General features: G+C 34.4%; 1 protein-coding gene across 22 annotated transcripts in view; it reads right to left on the reverse strand.

The window, feature by feature from the left end:
* Positions 1 to 18,738, reverse strand: part of ABI1 (abl interactor 1) — a 118,710-nt gene that overhangs the window by 3,716 nt on the left and 96,256 nt on the right. For 2 of the 22 annotated variants that reach the window (XM_078329651.1, XM_017974114.4), the window contains 7 exons: positions 18,028 to 18,128; positions 16,622 to 16,762; positions 14,121 to 14,221; positions 12,785 to 12,865; positions 8,368 to 8,541; positions 4,978 to 5,064; positions 927 to 1,112 (listed from right to left, as the gene is read on the reverse strand). In XM_078329651.1, coding sequence (XP_078185777.1) covers positions 927 to 1,112; positions 4,978 to 5,064; positions 8,368 to 8,541; positions 12,785 to 12,865; positions 14,121 to 14,221; positions 16,622 to 16,762; positions 18,028 to 18,128 — 871 coding nt within the window. Of the gene's footprint in view, positions 1 to 926; positions 1,113 to 4,977; positions 5,065 to 8,367; positions 8,545 to 12,784; positions 12,866 to 14,120; positions 14,222 to 16,621; positions 16,763 to 18,027; positions 18,129 to 18,738 lie in introns of all 22 variants that reach the window. The other 20 variants (XM_017974115.4, XM_002750123.6, XM_009000081.4 and 17 more) reach the window with 10 other exon arrangements.

Here is an 18,738-nt window from a genome sequence, read left to right on the forward strand (position 1 = left end):
ACAAGAATTTTTCACAACTCTATAGAAATACAGATTTTATTTTTAATTGATTCCCACTTCTACTGAAAGACAGATTTTTAAATAGCACAGAACTGAATGAAAAAAAACTCTAGAAACAGAGTTTCTTCCCCACCTATATTTCTTAATAGATAATTATAGTGAATATTGGATACTCCAGGTAAATTAGACTTTAGAGAAGTTCACAATTTCATAAAATACAGTCCTGGTAATTTGTCCTCTCTTTTATAAAATCACCTATCTGAAACCTTAATTGAGGCTTTCCTCATGATAGTACCAATATATTTTTAAAGACAGATGTTCCTCCACTTACATCCGATTGGGTTATGTCCCAATAAACCCCACTGTTTCATGGAAAATACTGTAAATTGAAAGTATATTTTCAACTTATAACTTATATTTTTTCTTTATAACAGGTTTAACCAGACAAAGCACCATCATAAGTTGAGAAGCATACTGAATGCATATCATTTTTGTACCATCATAAAGCTGAAAAGGCTCCTAAATTGAACCATCATAAATCAGGGACCGTCTGTATTTAGATATGAAAGATTTCTATTTTAATCAATAGAGCTTGACAGAACTTTAAACATCTTTACTAATTACATATAACTCCATTTTTGTGCCTTAGCTGTTTCATCTATAAAATACAGTCCAGCAAGTTAATCTTCAGCTGAACGCATTTGTAGTTTGAAAGCAAATCTGCAATTTTAATTTAAAATACAAAGAAAACATGCCCCTGTACACTGGGAATGATATAAAGCCTAGGAAGTAAGGTTTAAGTCAATCATCTTGTTTGGTAAGGCAGTTTAAAAGGTTGAGAAACACTGGACCAGATGTTCTTTATAGTTCTAAATTTTTGTGATTCGGTTATTTTCCTTCACATCAATTCAATGACTGTACCTTACCTTTCTCAATATAATTCTTGGGGGCCCAAGCAGGATCCCCATCTGCATAAGGATCATTATACTGAACTACTGCAGCCTCCTCATCTTCATAATCCACAGGAGGTGGTGGTGGTGGAGGTGGAGAGTCATCAAACATGGGAATGTCATCTGGTGGAGGTGGTGGCGGTGGAGTTGGACTATCAGCAACTAAAAAGATTCACATGATTGATCTGAATCAAAAGTTCATCTAAATGGAAATTTCTAAGTTAACAGAATTTAGGAAAGCTCTAACGTAAGTACAGCATGCACTATAATAAAACATGCAATGATCAGAAATAAAAGCTTGGTGTGTTAAAGTTTATGCTACTCAATCATTTTAAATAACAAAAAGCTTAAAATAAGGGTATCTGGAAGTACTACAAATTAATAAATGCAGGGTGTTAGGAGACAATGCCTCTTTTTGTAAGGATTATAGGAGTAGTTTCTTTATTCCAAGGTTCAGATCAGGACAAATGTTAACAACCAACCTAAAATAAACCTATGTCACTTTTGTCATTTGTACTTCAGTAAATGATACGAGTAACATTACATTAATGGTTTGATCACTTTTCATTGTGCTATTCATGCCCCTGATTTTGGCTTGAAATAGCTTTGGTTCCCTAAAAATTAAATCTCCTGTGGACAGATTTTTGTTGATTATTGTTTGTTTCAATGGAGAGAAAAGTAAAGTTGGTGGCATTAGGTCTGCTTCTATATGTAGATTTTCTACTCTGTTATTTAAATTTTACAAGTTGAAAAAATTTAAAAATTCCCAACCAATAGAAAAATCTAACTGAACATTTTCAAAAATGTTTATATTCATAATCAGTTTTTTAGTGTAGAAAGTAAGCTAAAATTCTGCATTACTGCTAGTAAAACATAAGCATGGGACGAGGGAAAACCTAGATCCTAAAGATTCAATTTTCTAAGAATACATCAACAATTAAGATTTAAACATAAAGTGTTGAAGATGTAATTAAAAAAAAAAACAAAAAGGAACTGATATTAAACAAAACAAGAAAAAATGACTCATACCTCAAACTCTAGATGGTCGTGGTCAGTATATATGTGTGTGCTTTACATAGTCAAAGGTATAAACAGGGAAATGGGAAAATGTCAGGCTACAGCTGTGTTCAATGAACTAGTGTATCAGCTAACAAATGCTCCCAATATTTAAAGCATTCAAAGCTGGAACCCAACTAATGCTTAACTTAAATTTCTGATCCACAAATTTCTTCTAAGAAATTAAATTTCTAAGTTCAAAAGACATATGAAGATGTTTTCATACAAATTGATACAGGAATTATATAATTCCTGCAGGGGAGAAATTCAAAATACAAACATACTAAATCAAATGCCAATTTCTGGGGCTATTAATGTGATTAAAGAAATCAGCCATAATCTATTTGTCATACAGGTTTAAACATTTACTCTATCCTCCTTGGAATCACGTGCTGAAAATACAACCAAGGGCTCCAGGTTTAAAATATTTGCAGATAATGACCGTATTTCTATAACTACTTCGATGCTGTGATTCCTATTTTACCCCTCTTGAGGGATGAAGAGCTATTAGAAAACAAATCCTGTATGGTAATGCTCACTTTAAAAGCTATCAAATGGGTCTAAAATTAATTTTTCTGCCTCATTCCTGGATCCATCTTATCTTTGCCCATAACTTCCCCTATAAAACTTTGTAATATTTAGGAGAAGAAAATGGGTATGAACCCCTCCTGACATCAAACAGCCATAGTTCATATCCTTAGTTTGGTTTAATGTGTAAATTACATATGTGGGTAACTTGCATTTACTCTTGATTTATCATACTAATGTTTTCGCTAAATTGTCTTTATGTCCAACTGTTATAAATCTACACTGTCTTATCTTCAAATTATGGCAGAGGTCTTGGTTAATCTAATTCTCTGCATAATCACAAAGAGATGTAAACAGGCAGTAATACAAACTAGTCTATTCAGAAGGCTCATATCTTAAAATGAAACACTTACTAATAGGCTAACTGCTACATGCATTCATGATCACCCACTTTGAGTGCCATAAGAAACTGGGTATTTAAGAGAAGAACAAACAAAATTTGTACTTCATAAAACATTTGAAGTGCTGATACATATTTTGTCACCAATCTTCCTAACATATTTTCAAAGCAAAGAGAAATCAAAGTTAGGGAATGTTTGGCACAAGGAGAAACACTGACCCAAATTTATGTGTTTGGCATAAAGAACTAACATAGTACCAAGAGCCTCTTTAGCAAAGACCACGCATGTCTAGAATAATGCACGCTAATACTGAGTTTCTATGTAAAGAAAAGTAACCAAACAGCTAGTCAGTAACCTTTGGACCCACAAAACTGTGTTCATTATGGCTATTTTTTTTCCTAATAATTTTTAGTGATATGGCAGTTCAAAAGTTCACACTGGCTTTGTTTTTAAACTCTGCAGCATTAAGGACCAGCAGTTTATCCTTACTCACTTATTTTTAAAAGCAAGATTCACATCTATCCATCCATCCATTCATCATTTACTTATTTACTTTTGCACTCTATTTATTTATTTTTACACTCCTAGGCTGGAGTGCAGTAGTGTGATCAAGGCTCACTGAAGCCCTGAAGTCCTGGACTCAAATGATGTCCCAGCCTCAGTCTCCCTAGTAGCTGGAACTACAGGCACATGCCACCATGCCTGGCTAATTCTTTATTTTTTAGACAGATAGTGTCTTGCTGTGTTGCCCAGGCTGATTATTCATATCTTTAAATGTTTGAACACATTGGGGTTTTCAAACACATATTAATAGTAAGGATGGCTTACAGTCAGAAATTTCACCATTACAAAACAACATTGTATAACAAGCCAATTGGATCACACACTTCTTGGAGGAAGGGGCTTTTGTCTTCAACTGCTGGTTTTCTTCCCAGAGCCTAGCACATAACATCGAATACACAAATATTTGACTGGCAGAAGAGAGGGGATGGGGAGAATAACACAACAGGGTCAGCAAAAGCTGAAGACTGGAATTGGCTATGATATACTCTCTTGGAGGATAGTCTGGGCAAGTGGGTTATTCATTTGTTCAAACCATTCTGAGATTTATTTTCAGGGTGATGGTCAAAATGAAGTAAATTAGAAATAGACCACATTGCCATCAACAGCTATTCTAGCATATTATAATTCAGTAATAGTGGTATTTTTTTTACTTTATATAACATTCACTGTGATCATGTAGTTAGGATTATACATCTTCTGGAATTTCAGAAGTAATCAGGCAGTAATACAAACTAGTCTATTCTGATTAAAGCCATATATCCAAAATAACTTCCCCCAAAAAAATCCCTGAACTTCAAACGAAGATCTAAAGAAGTTAACAAATTTTCATATTCAGAAACAATCTTTGTGGGCCTGCATGTAGCCAAAACATGAAAAGGATGCTAAACTGCTTATCACACACCCTGAAATGGATAGCATGAAAGCAATTTACTTATTCTTGGCCATTCAATCTTATCCTAACAATGAACCTTTACATTGGTTCAATATCATTTATGTACAAAAATCTGAGGCTACAAAGCTTTCCCTAAAATTTTTTGTAATCAAGAGGGAAACACCTGCCCCAATTTCATATTAAATTTAATCTCACAGTATATCTATTTATATCCTGATAAATGTATTAGAATAAAAATGTTTTCTAATTCTAATAACTATCAGAAGCTAAAAGTTTCCATACAATTTGAATTTTTATGTTTGATTATTCTTTCCTTAACAATATGTAAAGATCAGATCTCCTGTTTTAGGATCATGTAAATACATAAGAAAATTGCAGCTTTGAAATTTATATGTGTCAGTAACCATGCACACAAAGAGAAAAAACTGAAGACCGTGCTCTTCAGTTTCAGTAACATATCTGCACCTATTTTCAAGATAAGATTAGCTTCTCAATAAAAGTAAGGAAAATGATGACTCATCATCAGCCATGCATGCTATAAGGAGACAGCCTCTACTCTTCAATAGCTCAGTTTTTCCAAACTTACTGTTTTCCTGCACCCTGGCCACGAAGCCTGTGAGAGGTATCTGTGGAGTCAACTGAGGCATAGGGGGAGGGGGTGGAGCAATAGAAACTGGTAGCAACAACACAGTATGGGGGAAGTAAAACAGATAAAGGAAAGAAAAGGAAACAAACAAAAAGCAGAAGTCAGTTACAAGGACCACAAACATAAGTATGCAAAGAACAGTTTGCAAATGAAACAAAACAAAACAAAAAACAAAACAAAAACCTGCAGAACCTCCGAGTACATTTCCCCCAAGCAAACCTAAAGGCCAAGTTGTGCTTAGCCAATTAATTAATTTTATAAAAGAATAAATACGCTTAATTTAATCCTAATGTTATATTGTTTGGGGAAGATTTAAATTTACCATCACATTTCCTTTAGTAAAATAAAATTTTCAAATTCTAAGGAAAGACTTCTAAAATAGATAACAATGAAATACCTGCATAGGTTTCCAGAATATTGTGTCTTTGCCATAACTATAACAGGTTTGTCTAGCTTTAAGTTAATGTTGTAAATTAGGACCCAAATAAATAAAACAAATATATAATAGCTGTTTATTTCATATATCAATATAAATATTAATCACAGGTTTCCTTTAAAGACAGTTCTTATTATATATCTAAATTTACACACAGTTCTCCAGGAAAAACTCTTGTTTGTAAAACAAGATTGTTATTTTTTTTAAGTTGGCAATTTTATTTTTAAAAATATCACTCCTTAATGTACAAGGGAATATATCATGTTAATCATTCAGGGTTTCATGGGCTATCTCAAAAGTGACCTTTTATCACTGTTCTGAAAAAGGAAACCTGATCTCCAATAAGTTAAAATACGTAATTCTTTGCATTAAAGTAATTTTTAACAACGCATTGGATAGCTTGAAAGACATTCACATGTATTTGTGGAGATGACATAATTGACAGGAAATTAATATCAAATGCTGATGTATTAAAAATTATTAATACACACTAGAAGTAAACATTCATATGTTTGTGACTTTGTCTCACTTTAACAAGACAGTAATTGCCAAAGATTGCTCTGAAAAGTCAGTAGGACTAGATAGCAAAATTTAATCTATTGGTAGTCACCAAGTAGTAACACTAAATTGACAGAGAAAAACAATTTATTAGTTACCAAGGATTAATCAAAAGGTTGTTTCAATTAATCCAACACACAAATTCTGTTGGTAAGCATAAAAATTTGAAAGTAGTTCAGTGTTCAAAGAAGTAACAACAAAGCAATTACGTGCATTAATATTGATTGCATAGCTAAAAATAACATTGAATTCACTGTGAAACCAATCCTATTTAATTCTAATACTCTACAGAACGCTCTTAAATAAAAGGTTAGAGGTTTTGACTTAAAAAACAAAAAACTCTCACAAACCTTAAAAAGTTTTTAGAAACAACCCTTAGTAATTAGCCATGCTGATTAGTATGTAATGAAAATGAAAAGCTAAGCTGTGAAGATACTAATCATTACCACATTTAGACAGAAGGGAAAATATGCACATCACAACACTAAAAACGTTCACACACTACTACTGCTGCAACACCAACAGTAACTCAGATTGAAGGATAATTAATTTGACAAAACATAATAATTTAAAATCTGAGGCCAAATTTGCTTTCCAATATTCAAAAGAATGTAGACATTAAGTAATTAAAGTATCCTGTTTGAAAATAATCCACGCAAGCACCACTAAAGTAAAACTACAAAACTATGTATTATATAAGAGTCACCAAAAATCCTATTTGCAGAGTAAATTAAATGTCTAGGTGGGGAAAAGAAAAATAATAAACATAAAGATGGGATCTAAAAATGCAGAATATGAAAAAAATAAAGTTGATTAAAAAAGTGAAGTGAATTATTAAATAATCTGGAATATTTAGACAGACACTGGCTACCTTTCAGTACCAAATTTTAGGTAAAATCCTAATTAGTAAAGTTTAACACTTCTTAGAAGTTTTAATATTTTAGTCTGGAAAAGGCTTATAAATTTTAGGATTACTTGTGAATTTTGATATTTCTGCTAAAGTGGTTTTCAATTCTTAGGAATTTTTGCTATAACATAATTTATCTTTAAAATTTAAAGAAAAAACTAATGAGAACTTTTGGCTGGGCGCAGAGGCTCATGCCTGTAATCCCAGCACTTTGGGAGGCCAAGGTGGGTGGATCACCTGAGGTTAGGAGCTCGATTATCAGCCTGGCCGACATGATAAAACCCTGTCTCTACTAAAAATACAAAAATTAGCTGGGCATAGTGGCAAAAATCTGTAATCCTAGCTACTCAGGAGGCTGAGGCAGGAAAATCACTTCAACCCAGGATGGGGAGGTTGCTGTGGGCCAAGACCAAGCCATTGCACTCCAGCCTGGGCGACAAGAGCAAAACTCCATCTCAAAAATAAAAAGGAACTTTCCCCTAACTCTGCTCTAAAATATGTACAAAGGTCATTCAATATAAATAAAAATAACTTAAAGCAATCTCCTATGTAACTATGGAGAATTCACTGAGTATTCAGTGTTTTTATGTAAACTATAATAATAACATGCAGCTCTAGAAAGAGCCACAAAAGCCATATAGGAAAACTTGTCTCAAGTCTGTGCCCAGTAAGAACAACTTTAAGCTAAAAGCAAACAGTGGACAGCAGGTTCATTTCTGATTGTTTTCTTTTTTCCTTTTTGCTCTGAAGTGATATTAATGACTACCCTACACTATTCTAACTTCCTAACATTATATGCTAAAACTATTTTCTATTCTTACCAGCTTTTAAACACTGATTGCAATTAGTGCTGAGATGTGCAATTTGAGGTAAACAGAAAGAAATCTAAAGAAACTCCTTCCCACCGTCAGAATTAATCAAAGACAGAGTAATTAAGCAGGCATCACAAATATTTTTAATTGGTTTTTAACTAATTTCTGTATGGGTTAATGACCTTAAAAGTGATAGCCAGCAATTTCATTACATTAATTTAAAGGAAAACTTTCACAATGTTTGTGTCTTTAATTTTTACCATTACTAGGCTATCTCAAACATGCCAATAAATTCAGTTTATTTCAGCTATGTTTTCATTCTCTAGTTCTACTTACAGTAATAAAAATGACATATTAAATATGCATGTATACTCAATATAGATATGTCTTGATAAATTTAGTTAAGTATATTTGATAAGTCTACATTTTGGAAGAGAAAGTGGTAAGCAATTACTCTTAAAATGGTATGATTCAAGGACTAATATCCTAAAACAAAAATAAACATGAAACAGTATGGTTTTCGATTGCTGTCTATCACTGGCAAGAATAATAGTTTCAAATAATTTCCTTCAAAAGGAGCTCCACTGTTGCTGTATGCCTGCAAAGCACAAGCTTACTTGAATTTTGAGAATAAAGTGGACCTCCATTAACATGAGGCTGAGCAGAAAACTGAGCAGTCACAGAGGGAGTTCGTCTGTATCCACCAGAAGATGTCGAAGAAGTAGTAGAGTTGTGTCGAGATATCTGCCTGGTCATTGTGCCATACTGGGAACCAGGAGCTGAGCCCGGGGCTGCTGAAAAGCATTAGTCAAAGGCAACCAACAAAGAGACTTGAGCATTGTAATAACCTTAGATAGCAGAACAAAGCAGGAGGGGGCCTCAGTAAGAAATACTTATTACTTTTTCAAGACCAAGGCACAAAATAAAGAGAAAAGTAAAGATAAAAATCAAGTAACTTTATCTCCAAAGTCAAAAACAGAAAAAAAAAAAAACAGCTGCATGGAAACCTGCAAAAGTAATAAGTAACATTCTCAAGCTTTTAAAAAACATAATCCCAAATGGTATTTTACTATTATATATAAATTTTTGTGCATTTTAGGATACATAGCTTGCATATGTAAACTGTCTTTCCAATAAAATAAGTACAATAAGATAATGTGAGGAAGAAAGCATCAGTCTTTAAATATGAATATATTCGTGTCTGGTTTACAAGCTTCTTTCTTTCTACTGATAAAACTCAGAATTTCGGTTCACATTATAAGACTCTAGTCAAATCCAAGTTAAACAATAAATTTTCATCTACTATTTTTGAGTTTTTACTGGATTAGCAATTTTTAGTATCAATACATACTAAGTAAGATCATTTTTAAGAAAAAGTACCATTTCTAGTTTTAAATCACTTTCATGTAATGTCAGATTTGTTGTGTATCTCCAAATTTTTAAGATTAACATACATTTTCCCTATTAAATTTTTATAACTAACATAAGCAGAAAATGTTTTGACTCTATAATATATGGCATTCTAAGGCAGTTTTATTTAGAAAATCTATTCTCTTTCTCCATTGCTTGGAGGGCTTCTTTTCCATCGTACATCCAAAGCATCTACTTTTTAAATAAAATTAGCATGCTCATATATACATACTTTCATCAGTTAATACTGAAACTGATGAAAATATTAATACTTAACATTGTCATCTTTACCAACATTTCAAAAGTTTCATATTTAAACCATTAACAGAGTTCAAAGCCTCTAAAGTTAACTATACTTTCCAAAGGTAACTTCAGGATTATTATTATTTTCTTTGCCCCACCTAAACACCAAACGATCACAGATAAGTAAAAAGCTAGCATCCCAGTTTATCTTCATTCAATTGTCTAATCATTCTTAGAGGTCACACGAGGTATTAGATAAAACCATACAGCAGAGGTTGTTCACTAAAGAAAGTGCTGATCTAACATTTGGAACTCCCAAGTCATAGGCAGTCACTAATTATTTGAATCATTCACATGCTCATTTTCTAAATAAAAACAGTTTTAAAAAGAATCGTCTATTCAAAAGTCTTCATGAATAAGTAATTTTGGACAGCCAGCTTTTCCAGAGAGCCAAGAAGTAAGCCTTTAAGGGCCAGGTGCAGTGGCTCAAGCCTGTAATCCCAGCACTTTGGGAGGCTGAGGCAGGCAGATCACCTGAGGTGAGGAGTTGGAGACCACCCTGGCCAACATGGCAAAACCCCTTCTCTACCAAAAATACAAAAATTAGCCAGGCATGGTGGCACGAAGCTGTAATCCCAGCTACTCAGGAGGCTGAGACAGGAGAATCACTTGAACCCGGGAGATGGAGGTTGCAGTGAGCCAAGATAACGCCACTGCACTCCAGCCTGGATGACAGAACAAGACTCTGTCTCAAAAAAAAATAAGTAAGCCTTTAACTGTTTTTGTTTTTTTTTTTTTTACTTATTTATGTTTTATTTTGGGTAGAGTCTGGCTCTGTCGCCCAGGCTGGAGAGCAGTGGCAGGATCATAGCTCACTGCAGCCTCAACCTCTGAGACTCAAGCAATCCTTCTAACTCAGTCTCCTGAGTAGCTGGTGATACAGGAGAGTGCCCCAAACCCAGCTAATTTTTTATGTTTTGTAGAGACAGTCTCACTATGTTGCCCAGGCTGGTCTTGAACTGCTGGGCTCAAGCAAACCTCCTACCTTGGCATCCCAAAATGGTGGATTACAAGTGTGAACCACCATTTCCAGCCAACAATTTTTAATAGAAATCTCTGTGGAATGATTTTACATTTCTCTGGCTTGTATAAAAGTGTATAGAGGGCCGGGTGCAGTGGCTCACACCTATAATCCCAGCACTTTGGGAGGCCAAGGCGGGTGGATCACGAGGTCAAGAGATCGAGACCATCCTGGTCAACAAGGCGAAACCCCGTCTCTACTAAAAATACAAAAATTAGCTGGGCATGGTGGTGCGCGCCTGTAGTCCCAGCTACTTGGGAGGCTGAGGCAGGAGAATTGCTTGAACCCAGGAGGCGGAGGTTGTGGTGAGCCAAGATCGTGCCATTGCACTCCAGCCTGGGTAACAAGAGCGAAACTCCATCTCAAAAAAAAAAAAAAGTGTATAGAATCCGAATTACTTTTTGTTAGTGATTCAAGAACAAAAGCCAATCATTTAGCAATTCTGAGCTATGCCTATTTTAGAATTTAATATTTTATCATAAAATAAATAATGCCAGAGTGTGACTTATATGCATAATTATGTTATCCATGTGAATTATACACATACGTGTGTATAAAAAAATTAAATATACAGCTCATGAAATACAATAAGATCAGAGGCTTCCTTTGAACACCTTTCCTGGATTCTAGCCCCCACAGGGTATATGTTCTATATATTCTCTTTCTTTTGTAAATAGTTTTTACCATATATATATATACACACATACATACATACATACATATATACTCACACACACACATATGAACAATACAGTTTCTACAAATTTATAGATTTTTATAATGAAATGAATCTGTACATTTTGAATTGCTTTTTCCTTGACAATATTTTTAAAAATTCACCCAACGTGGCTATGTATATCAATGTTATTCATTTTTGCTATTTTATTTGTATGTAAATATACCATACTTTATATATCCATTCTACCGCTATTAGACATTTTGGTTTCATTGAGATTTGTGCTATCAATACTACTGCTATGAACACTCCTAAATATGGTTTCTGAATCTCTAGGGCAGTGGTTCTCAAACTTCATCAATATTTCTTTTTGAGGCCTTATTTTTTGTTTAAGATAGGATCTCACTGTCACCCAGGCTAGAGTGCAGTGACACAATCTCAGCTCTCTGGAACCTCTAGATTCAAGCCATCCTCCCGCCTCAGCCTCCAAAGTAGCTGGGACTACAGGTGTGCACCACCATGCCCGGCTAAATTTTTTGCAGAGACAAGGTCTTGCTATGTTGCCCAGGCTGGTCTCAAACTCCCGGATCAAGCAATCCACCTGCCTCACCCCTCTGCAAAGTGCTAGGATTATAGGCATGAGCCACTGTGCCCGGCCGAACAGCATGTTCTAACAGATTGCTGGCCCCATCCTCAGAGTTTCCAGATTGAAGTATGTCTGGAATGGGCCTCAGAGTTTGTATTTTTTAAATAGTTCTCAGATACTGATTGTCTGGGGACGACACTCTGAAAACCACTGCTCTAGGACAACAGTTTTCATACTTTTTGGTCTTAGGGTCCACTATTAGACAATCCCAAAAGGCTTTCTGTTAACATGGGTTACAGCTACAGATACTTATCTTATTAGATACTAAAACTGATATATCTTTAAAACACATGAATACACAAGTACATATTTCATTAAGGTGTTAAAGCAATCACTTTTTCATACTTCATACAGCCTCTAGAAAATTCCACTGTATCATTATAACAGAATGAGAATGAAAAAGGCAAATAATGAATAGAGCTCTGACCTCAAAAACTCCATGAAAAGATCTTGGTATTCCTCAGGGGTCCCTTAACCATATTTTGAGAACTAGTGCTCTAGGGTAAATATGTAGAAATGAAATTGATAAATCTAGGGTAGGTGAGTATATGTTCAACTTGACTCAGAGTGCCCCACCCCACACATATCATTTTCCTTTCCATTTTTCTCATCCTATCCCCACCTTCACCCTGATCCTTTGACTGTTGTATATACCAGGGAGTTCCAAATCAAGTTTCACTTGCGTGGGGTGGGGGTCGATTAGATTAGAAAAATCTAAACAAACAACAAATAAAAACACATTAGGCTGGTTATAAACCAAGCATTTCATATTATAGAAAAAGTTGTTTTATATTTGTTTACTGTGTAAGTGCAGAAACCTTTTACCAGAAGTTAGTGATATTAGATTTAATACTTTAATCTCTGTATTATCATCTGCAACCTAATAACTATAAAAGCTAGCACTCTACTAGCTACAGAGGAGTTTATTATGAATTATGCAAAGTAAGTTCAATGGCTCCAATGGCTATGCAATCTCACCTATCACAGTGCTCACTGGCAGAAGTGGTGGCAGAGGTAGTGCTGGTGGAGCTCCAGAAGGAGGAGGGACAGAAATGTTTTCTAATAAAATAGTTTATAATTCTGGTCAGAGTACAAGAAAAGAAAACTAAACATTCTGAAACAGCAAGAAAATACAATGTATCGGAAAGAAAAAGAAAAAAGATACCCACATGTAAAGCATGTTCAAAGGAGTAAGAATTTTACTAGGTAAAAAGGCTACTGAGTTTATACCTGCCTTAACTAACAAATATGCCTGTTTTTATAAGTGGCTTTTTCTCCTTTTTTAAAAATATGCTCAAAAAGCTAAGAATTTTTTTCCCAACATTTTTCGTTATCATAATTTTAAAATATACATTTTTAACAATATAAAAAGTCTCCATTTCATTTACTAAAAATCAAAGGGCTAATTTAATGCTCTCCAGGGAGTTCTTAAATTTTTATACTTTCTAAAAAGTAAAATAACTTTCCTATTTTAATCTTATTTTACATTTATTGCATTTTACTGAAATATATACTGAATATCATAGATAAATGTAGTAAAGTCACAAAATAAGCAAACACCAGAGTATATAGTGCCCTGCAAGGCAACTCTTAGAAACATAATTCACCTTTATAAACACTGATTCTCCAGTTGGAGTATCGTATAATACTGCTTTGCTCTTGAAATAATAACTATCATTGTTGACTAGTGCACTAGGCAAATACAGTCAGCCCTCCATATCCATGGGTTCCCTCATTGCTGGATTCAACCAACTATAGATTGAAAAGATTTCGGGGGGAAAAAAGAGGATGGCTCCATCTGTACTGAACATGTGCAGACTTATTTTTCTTGTCGCTATTCCCTAAACAATACAGTATAACTATTTAATTAGCACTTATATTGTATTAGGTATTATAAGTAACCTAGAGATGATTTAAAGAATATGAAAGAAAGTGTGTAGGTTATATACAAACACTACACCAGTTTATAGAAAGGACTTGAGCATCTATGCATTTTGGTATCCACAGGGAACCCTGAAACCCATCACCCCATGGACACTGAGGAATAAATATATTTCTAAAGCAAAATGGCCAACAAAAAGTTGTTTAACAAAACTACTTAATATGCACCATATATAAGGAGAAACAGCTGGTGAAAACCTAAAGACTCTGTCAAAAGCAATCTAAAAATATTTATAACTTTGTTATCAGCCTTTGTTCTAGCAACAATCACAAATTTAATAATTTTACTCAATATGACTAATTTATTTCAGCCTTCCAGAATAAAACTCATAAATACTATCATGTGTTAAACATAGATTAATAAATAACACACCTGGTCCAATAGTGGGTGGCGAAGGTGTAGGCACAGCAATGGGAATGCCAATACTACTGCTACCACTGTTTTCTCGACTTCCACTTCCTCCACTACTTCCACTGGAAAAAAAATAAAAACATTGTGAAAAAGCAATTCTAGAGACATATTTTTAAAAAGCTGTAATCACCCAAGGCCACTAAATACTCCTTTTATGCCATATAGTCATCCCTCAGTATCCTTGGAGAATCGATTCCAAGAACCCGCTTGGATACCAAAACCCATGGATGTTAAAGTCCTGCAGCTGGCTCTGCAGAACCAGTGGATATGAAAAGTTGGTGTTCCATATCCACAGGTTCGGCATCCCATGAATAATGTATTTTCAACCCAAGACTGGCTGACTCTGGGAATGCAGAACCCGAGGGAGGGCAGGAAGGAAGCAGAGGGGCGCGTGTGTGTGTCTGTGTGTAGAAAATTTTTAACTATTCATCACAAATCTTAATCTTAATATTTGAAATGGTTCCACTTCTCAACCTATCTGGAACCAATATAATAAAAACATAGTACTTAAAACCATCTCTGTTGAAATATTTATCACCAACAAAATCTTACAGTACAATGAGTTAACAAGTGTTTATTCAAAACCCGCTTTGAAGAGCAGTGAACAATGCAGTCATGAACACAGTGTCTGAAGCTGCCTTTTTTCCAACAAGGGCTTGGCAAGTTACAGCCTATGGGCTAAAATTGGTCCACTGCCCAATTTTTACTACCTGTGAGCAAAACATGTTTTTTAATTTTTTAATAGTTAAAAAAATCAAGAGAAATAATATTTTGTAACACATTAAAATTACATGAAATTAGAATCTCAGTGCTATAAATAAAGTTTTACTGGAACACAGCCACATTCATTTACGTATTGTCAATGGCTGCTTTTGTGCTACAATGACAGATCTGAGTAATTGCATCAGAAACCATATGGCCCACAAATCCTAAAATATTGACAATCTGGCCCTTCAAAGAAAAAAGTTTGCTGATTCCCGTTATAACAGAATGAGCTCTTGAAAAAAGAAATATACCTTATTGGGAAATAAGCCTAACATCTAATGAACAACACTTAATAACTGCTTGTTGAATATGATTGAACTATGCTTCCACTATAGAGAAAAACCATACTTTGATCCAATAGTTCATGAACAACAAAGAGAAAAATTTTGTTCCTCAATGAACCTGACCTGATACAGAATTTGCAGCTATCAACTTAACAATTTGTTTACTAACAGTAGCAACAGTAATAAATATCGCTTACCTAGCATCTCGCATCTTGATATACCCTATTTAGTGGAATTCCCATAAATCATTTTCATAAGTTCTCTCTCATTTACCAACCTAAGAGTGAAGGTAAAAGAGAGGTTCTCTGCCCAAGTTATTAAGTGAGAGAGAAAACTGAAGAATAAAATAAATTAGGGTATATAATAAATTTATCTGGTTTTATAAAGCACTCAAAAATTGAAGTGGCTACATCTTGGGGGAAGAAAGTCAATGCGATAACTGGGAAGGAGCATGAGGGGGCTTCTGGGTTGCTGGTAATGTTCCATTTTCTGATCTGGGTGATGGTTATATCAGTGTGTGCCCATCCATCAAGCTGATACTTAATAAAGTAGATACTTTTCTGAATGCTTATTATGCTTCATAACTAATTTTTTTTTTTTTTTTTTTGAGACGGAGTTTCGCTCTTGTTACCCACGCTGGAGTGCAATGGCGCGATCTCGGCTCACCGCAACCTCTGCCTCCTGGATTCAGGCAATTCTCCTGCCTCAGCCTCCCGAGTAGCTGGGATTACAGGCACGTGCCACCATGCCCAGCTAATTTTTTGTATTTTTAGTAGAGACGGGGTTTCACCATGTTGACCAGGATGGTCTCGATCTCTTGACCTCCTGATCCACCCGCCTCGGCCTCCCAAAGTGCTGGGATTACAGGCTTGCGCCACCGCGCCCGGCCCATAACTAAAACTTTTAAAACCCACTGGATAGTTTTTAGGACATTTAAAAATAATAAATACATAACATATTCTAGTATACTGACTCTCTTAATAAAGTCTCCCTCAGATTTAAGCTCAATCTTCTTTCCTTCATTCTCTGAAAGTTTAAATCATGTTGTATAATTCCTATAATATTAAATCTTTTCTCCAAAAGTATTTGAGTGGTTTGCCTTGAACTTTTTTGAAAGACCATTTTAAAACATTCTTTAGTCTTGAACCAAATATATATCTGTACCGCTATTAAAAGGAGGAAATACAAACAATCCATTAAGAGTACAATGAATGTTATTAAAATCCTAAAACACAACGCAGAACTTATAACACAAACTTACAGGAACACATATAACATTATGCCACCAACTTTTACACTTGGTATTAGCATTAGAGGTGGCACTTCACCTTTACTCAGCACCTTCATAGGAGTTTGACACCAGTCAGTAACACCCACTTCAGAGATGTTCAAACACTCAACCTGAAGGCTTACCTGTGTGTCCTTGGTCTCTGATTTAAAGATGCTGTCCTGCCTGGACTATGCTGACTTCCAAGTCTAGCAGGACTCGTCATATAGTCATTAGGAACTGTTGGGGGTTTAACAGGTTCCAGGGTTTTATAAGGAGTATTCCGTCTAAAGAAGCATAGTGGAGAAAGCAATAATGAATTAAAAAGATAAAGTAGTATTTTTCCCAAAAATATGTGAGTCTCCCTTTGTGACAATATATACCAGGATTTTAAAAAATAATAATAAAGTTGGTAGTTTTTAAAAATATTCCTCACTGGGATATATGAACTTTGTTACTTTAACATACAAACTAAAATCTGTTACCTTTTCTTATGAAAAACATAGGAAAGGGTAATTTAAAGTCCTAACCTTATTTCTAAAAATTATAGTTATAATTTTTTTAATGCTCAGTAATACCAAACTTTAAAATGTACATTATTCTCAGCTCAGTCACCCATAAGCCACTGTTCTTTAAATAGGAAGCTAAAATTTATTTACATAAGAAGTTGCAACTTATTCCTACCTCAACATGTCAATAAATGGAGACATATATTCTAATCATGAATTTCTCAATAAATGATTTTAACTTTTCATTTAATAACTTCATGTGGTTTTTTTTTTTTCAGGGGCAAAGGGTTTAATGAATAAAAATGAAAACTAAGACTTTCTTAAAAGAAGACTGAGTGCTGAACAACCCTTCCACCAAAAAGCAAGAAATTCAGTATAATATTTCCAGTGTTAAGAAAAATAATCTTAAAGATATGTAATGCCTTGGCAAGTATTCACTATATTTAGTACACTGAGAACTAGGAGGAAGAAGCCACAGTTATCTTTTCTACTTGTCCAACTGGCCTTCCCATGGAGCTTACTCTAGTATGAAGAGACCTAAGATTACCAGCAGAAGTATAGTTACATATAAAGTGCATACTTTTCTAAAGTAAAGAGTCCCTAAGTCTCAGATGCCACATAATAGGGGAAACAGAAGAGCTGTGGACTAGTAAGCCTTACTGCACAAAAGTAAAGCACTAGTCAAAGTTCTATAATATAGATATTATAAACACATGCAAAGGTACCATCTGGAATACTCTAACCATTCAATATAAAACAAATAAGTCAGATTTATATTTTTTAAAAATTAGATGACAAAAAAATAAATAATACTATATATATACATATTAAAACTTTCCTGGTACAGATTATAGATAATATTACAAAGCAGTCAGATTCATTTGGGATTCTGTTCAGGAAAACAGGAATTGAAGTGAATTTGTAAAAGGTAGCATCACATAGAGAGGATAGTATGGCAAGGATCCCATACACTTACTTAAGTCACAGAAACACCTTTTCCTTTAGCATATGAATTCTTTCATAAAACCTAGTTGAAGTCTTACCCCAGTGTTCCCCGGCCTGACATGGGAGGACTTGGCGGTTTCTGAGTAGGAGGATTTGTTCTCGACAGTGTGCCAGTTCTTGCAGGCTGGTTATTTCCATGCTAAGATGTGGAAAGAAATGCTTTTATTTTTATATCAAATTGTTCTCTTGGTGTTTTAACACCATGTATTATTTTTTTTTAATATCAGAATGTGAATTAAGGATTCCCAGACAGTCTGAATAAAGACTTTGGTACCACAGTTTAAAAAGTCAAGAAACCTCTTGCACTTGGTTTCTCCTATCATTTTATGCCATTCATATCAAATTGTAGCAAAATACAGGTAAAATGACTGGATTTCATATTTTTTTTATTGTTAAATGTGTTCAATGAGATCAAACTTATCTGCATTCAAATGCTGGGTTTCCTAAAATTTTGAAATGTGTGCATAAACCATAGATCTTACTTGTCAATTTGCTCAAACACCCATCAGAAAAATCTCCTTCATCCTGACAATTCAGTAACAAAGTCACATATGATGTCTGGGAAACCTCCTAATTGTAAGTCAATGAAAGCAAGGCAACTACCGAAAAATGAGCAAAGCAATAAATGTTAGCAAAATTAATGTTCCTATATAAATGTAGATGTCAATATATCTTTGATATATTAACACAGCCAAGCTAAATATTGCTTATTTTAACTGAATTTGAGTATATTTAATCTACATAAATCC

Source organism: Callithrix jacchus, chromosome 7, assembly GCF_049354715.1.
Source record: "Callithrix jacchus isolate 240 chromosome 7, calJac240_pri, whole genome shotgun sequence".
In the NCBI taxonomy this organism is placed as follows: domain Eukaryota; kingdom Metazoa; phylum Chordata; class Mammalia; order Primates; family Cebidae; genus Callithrix; species Callithrix jacchus.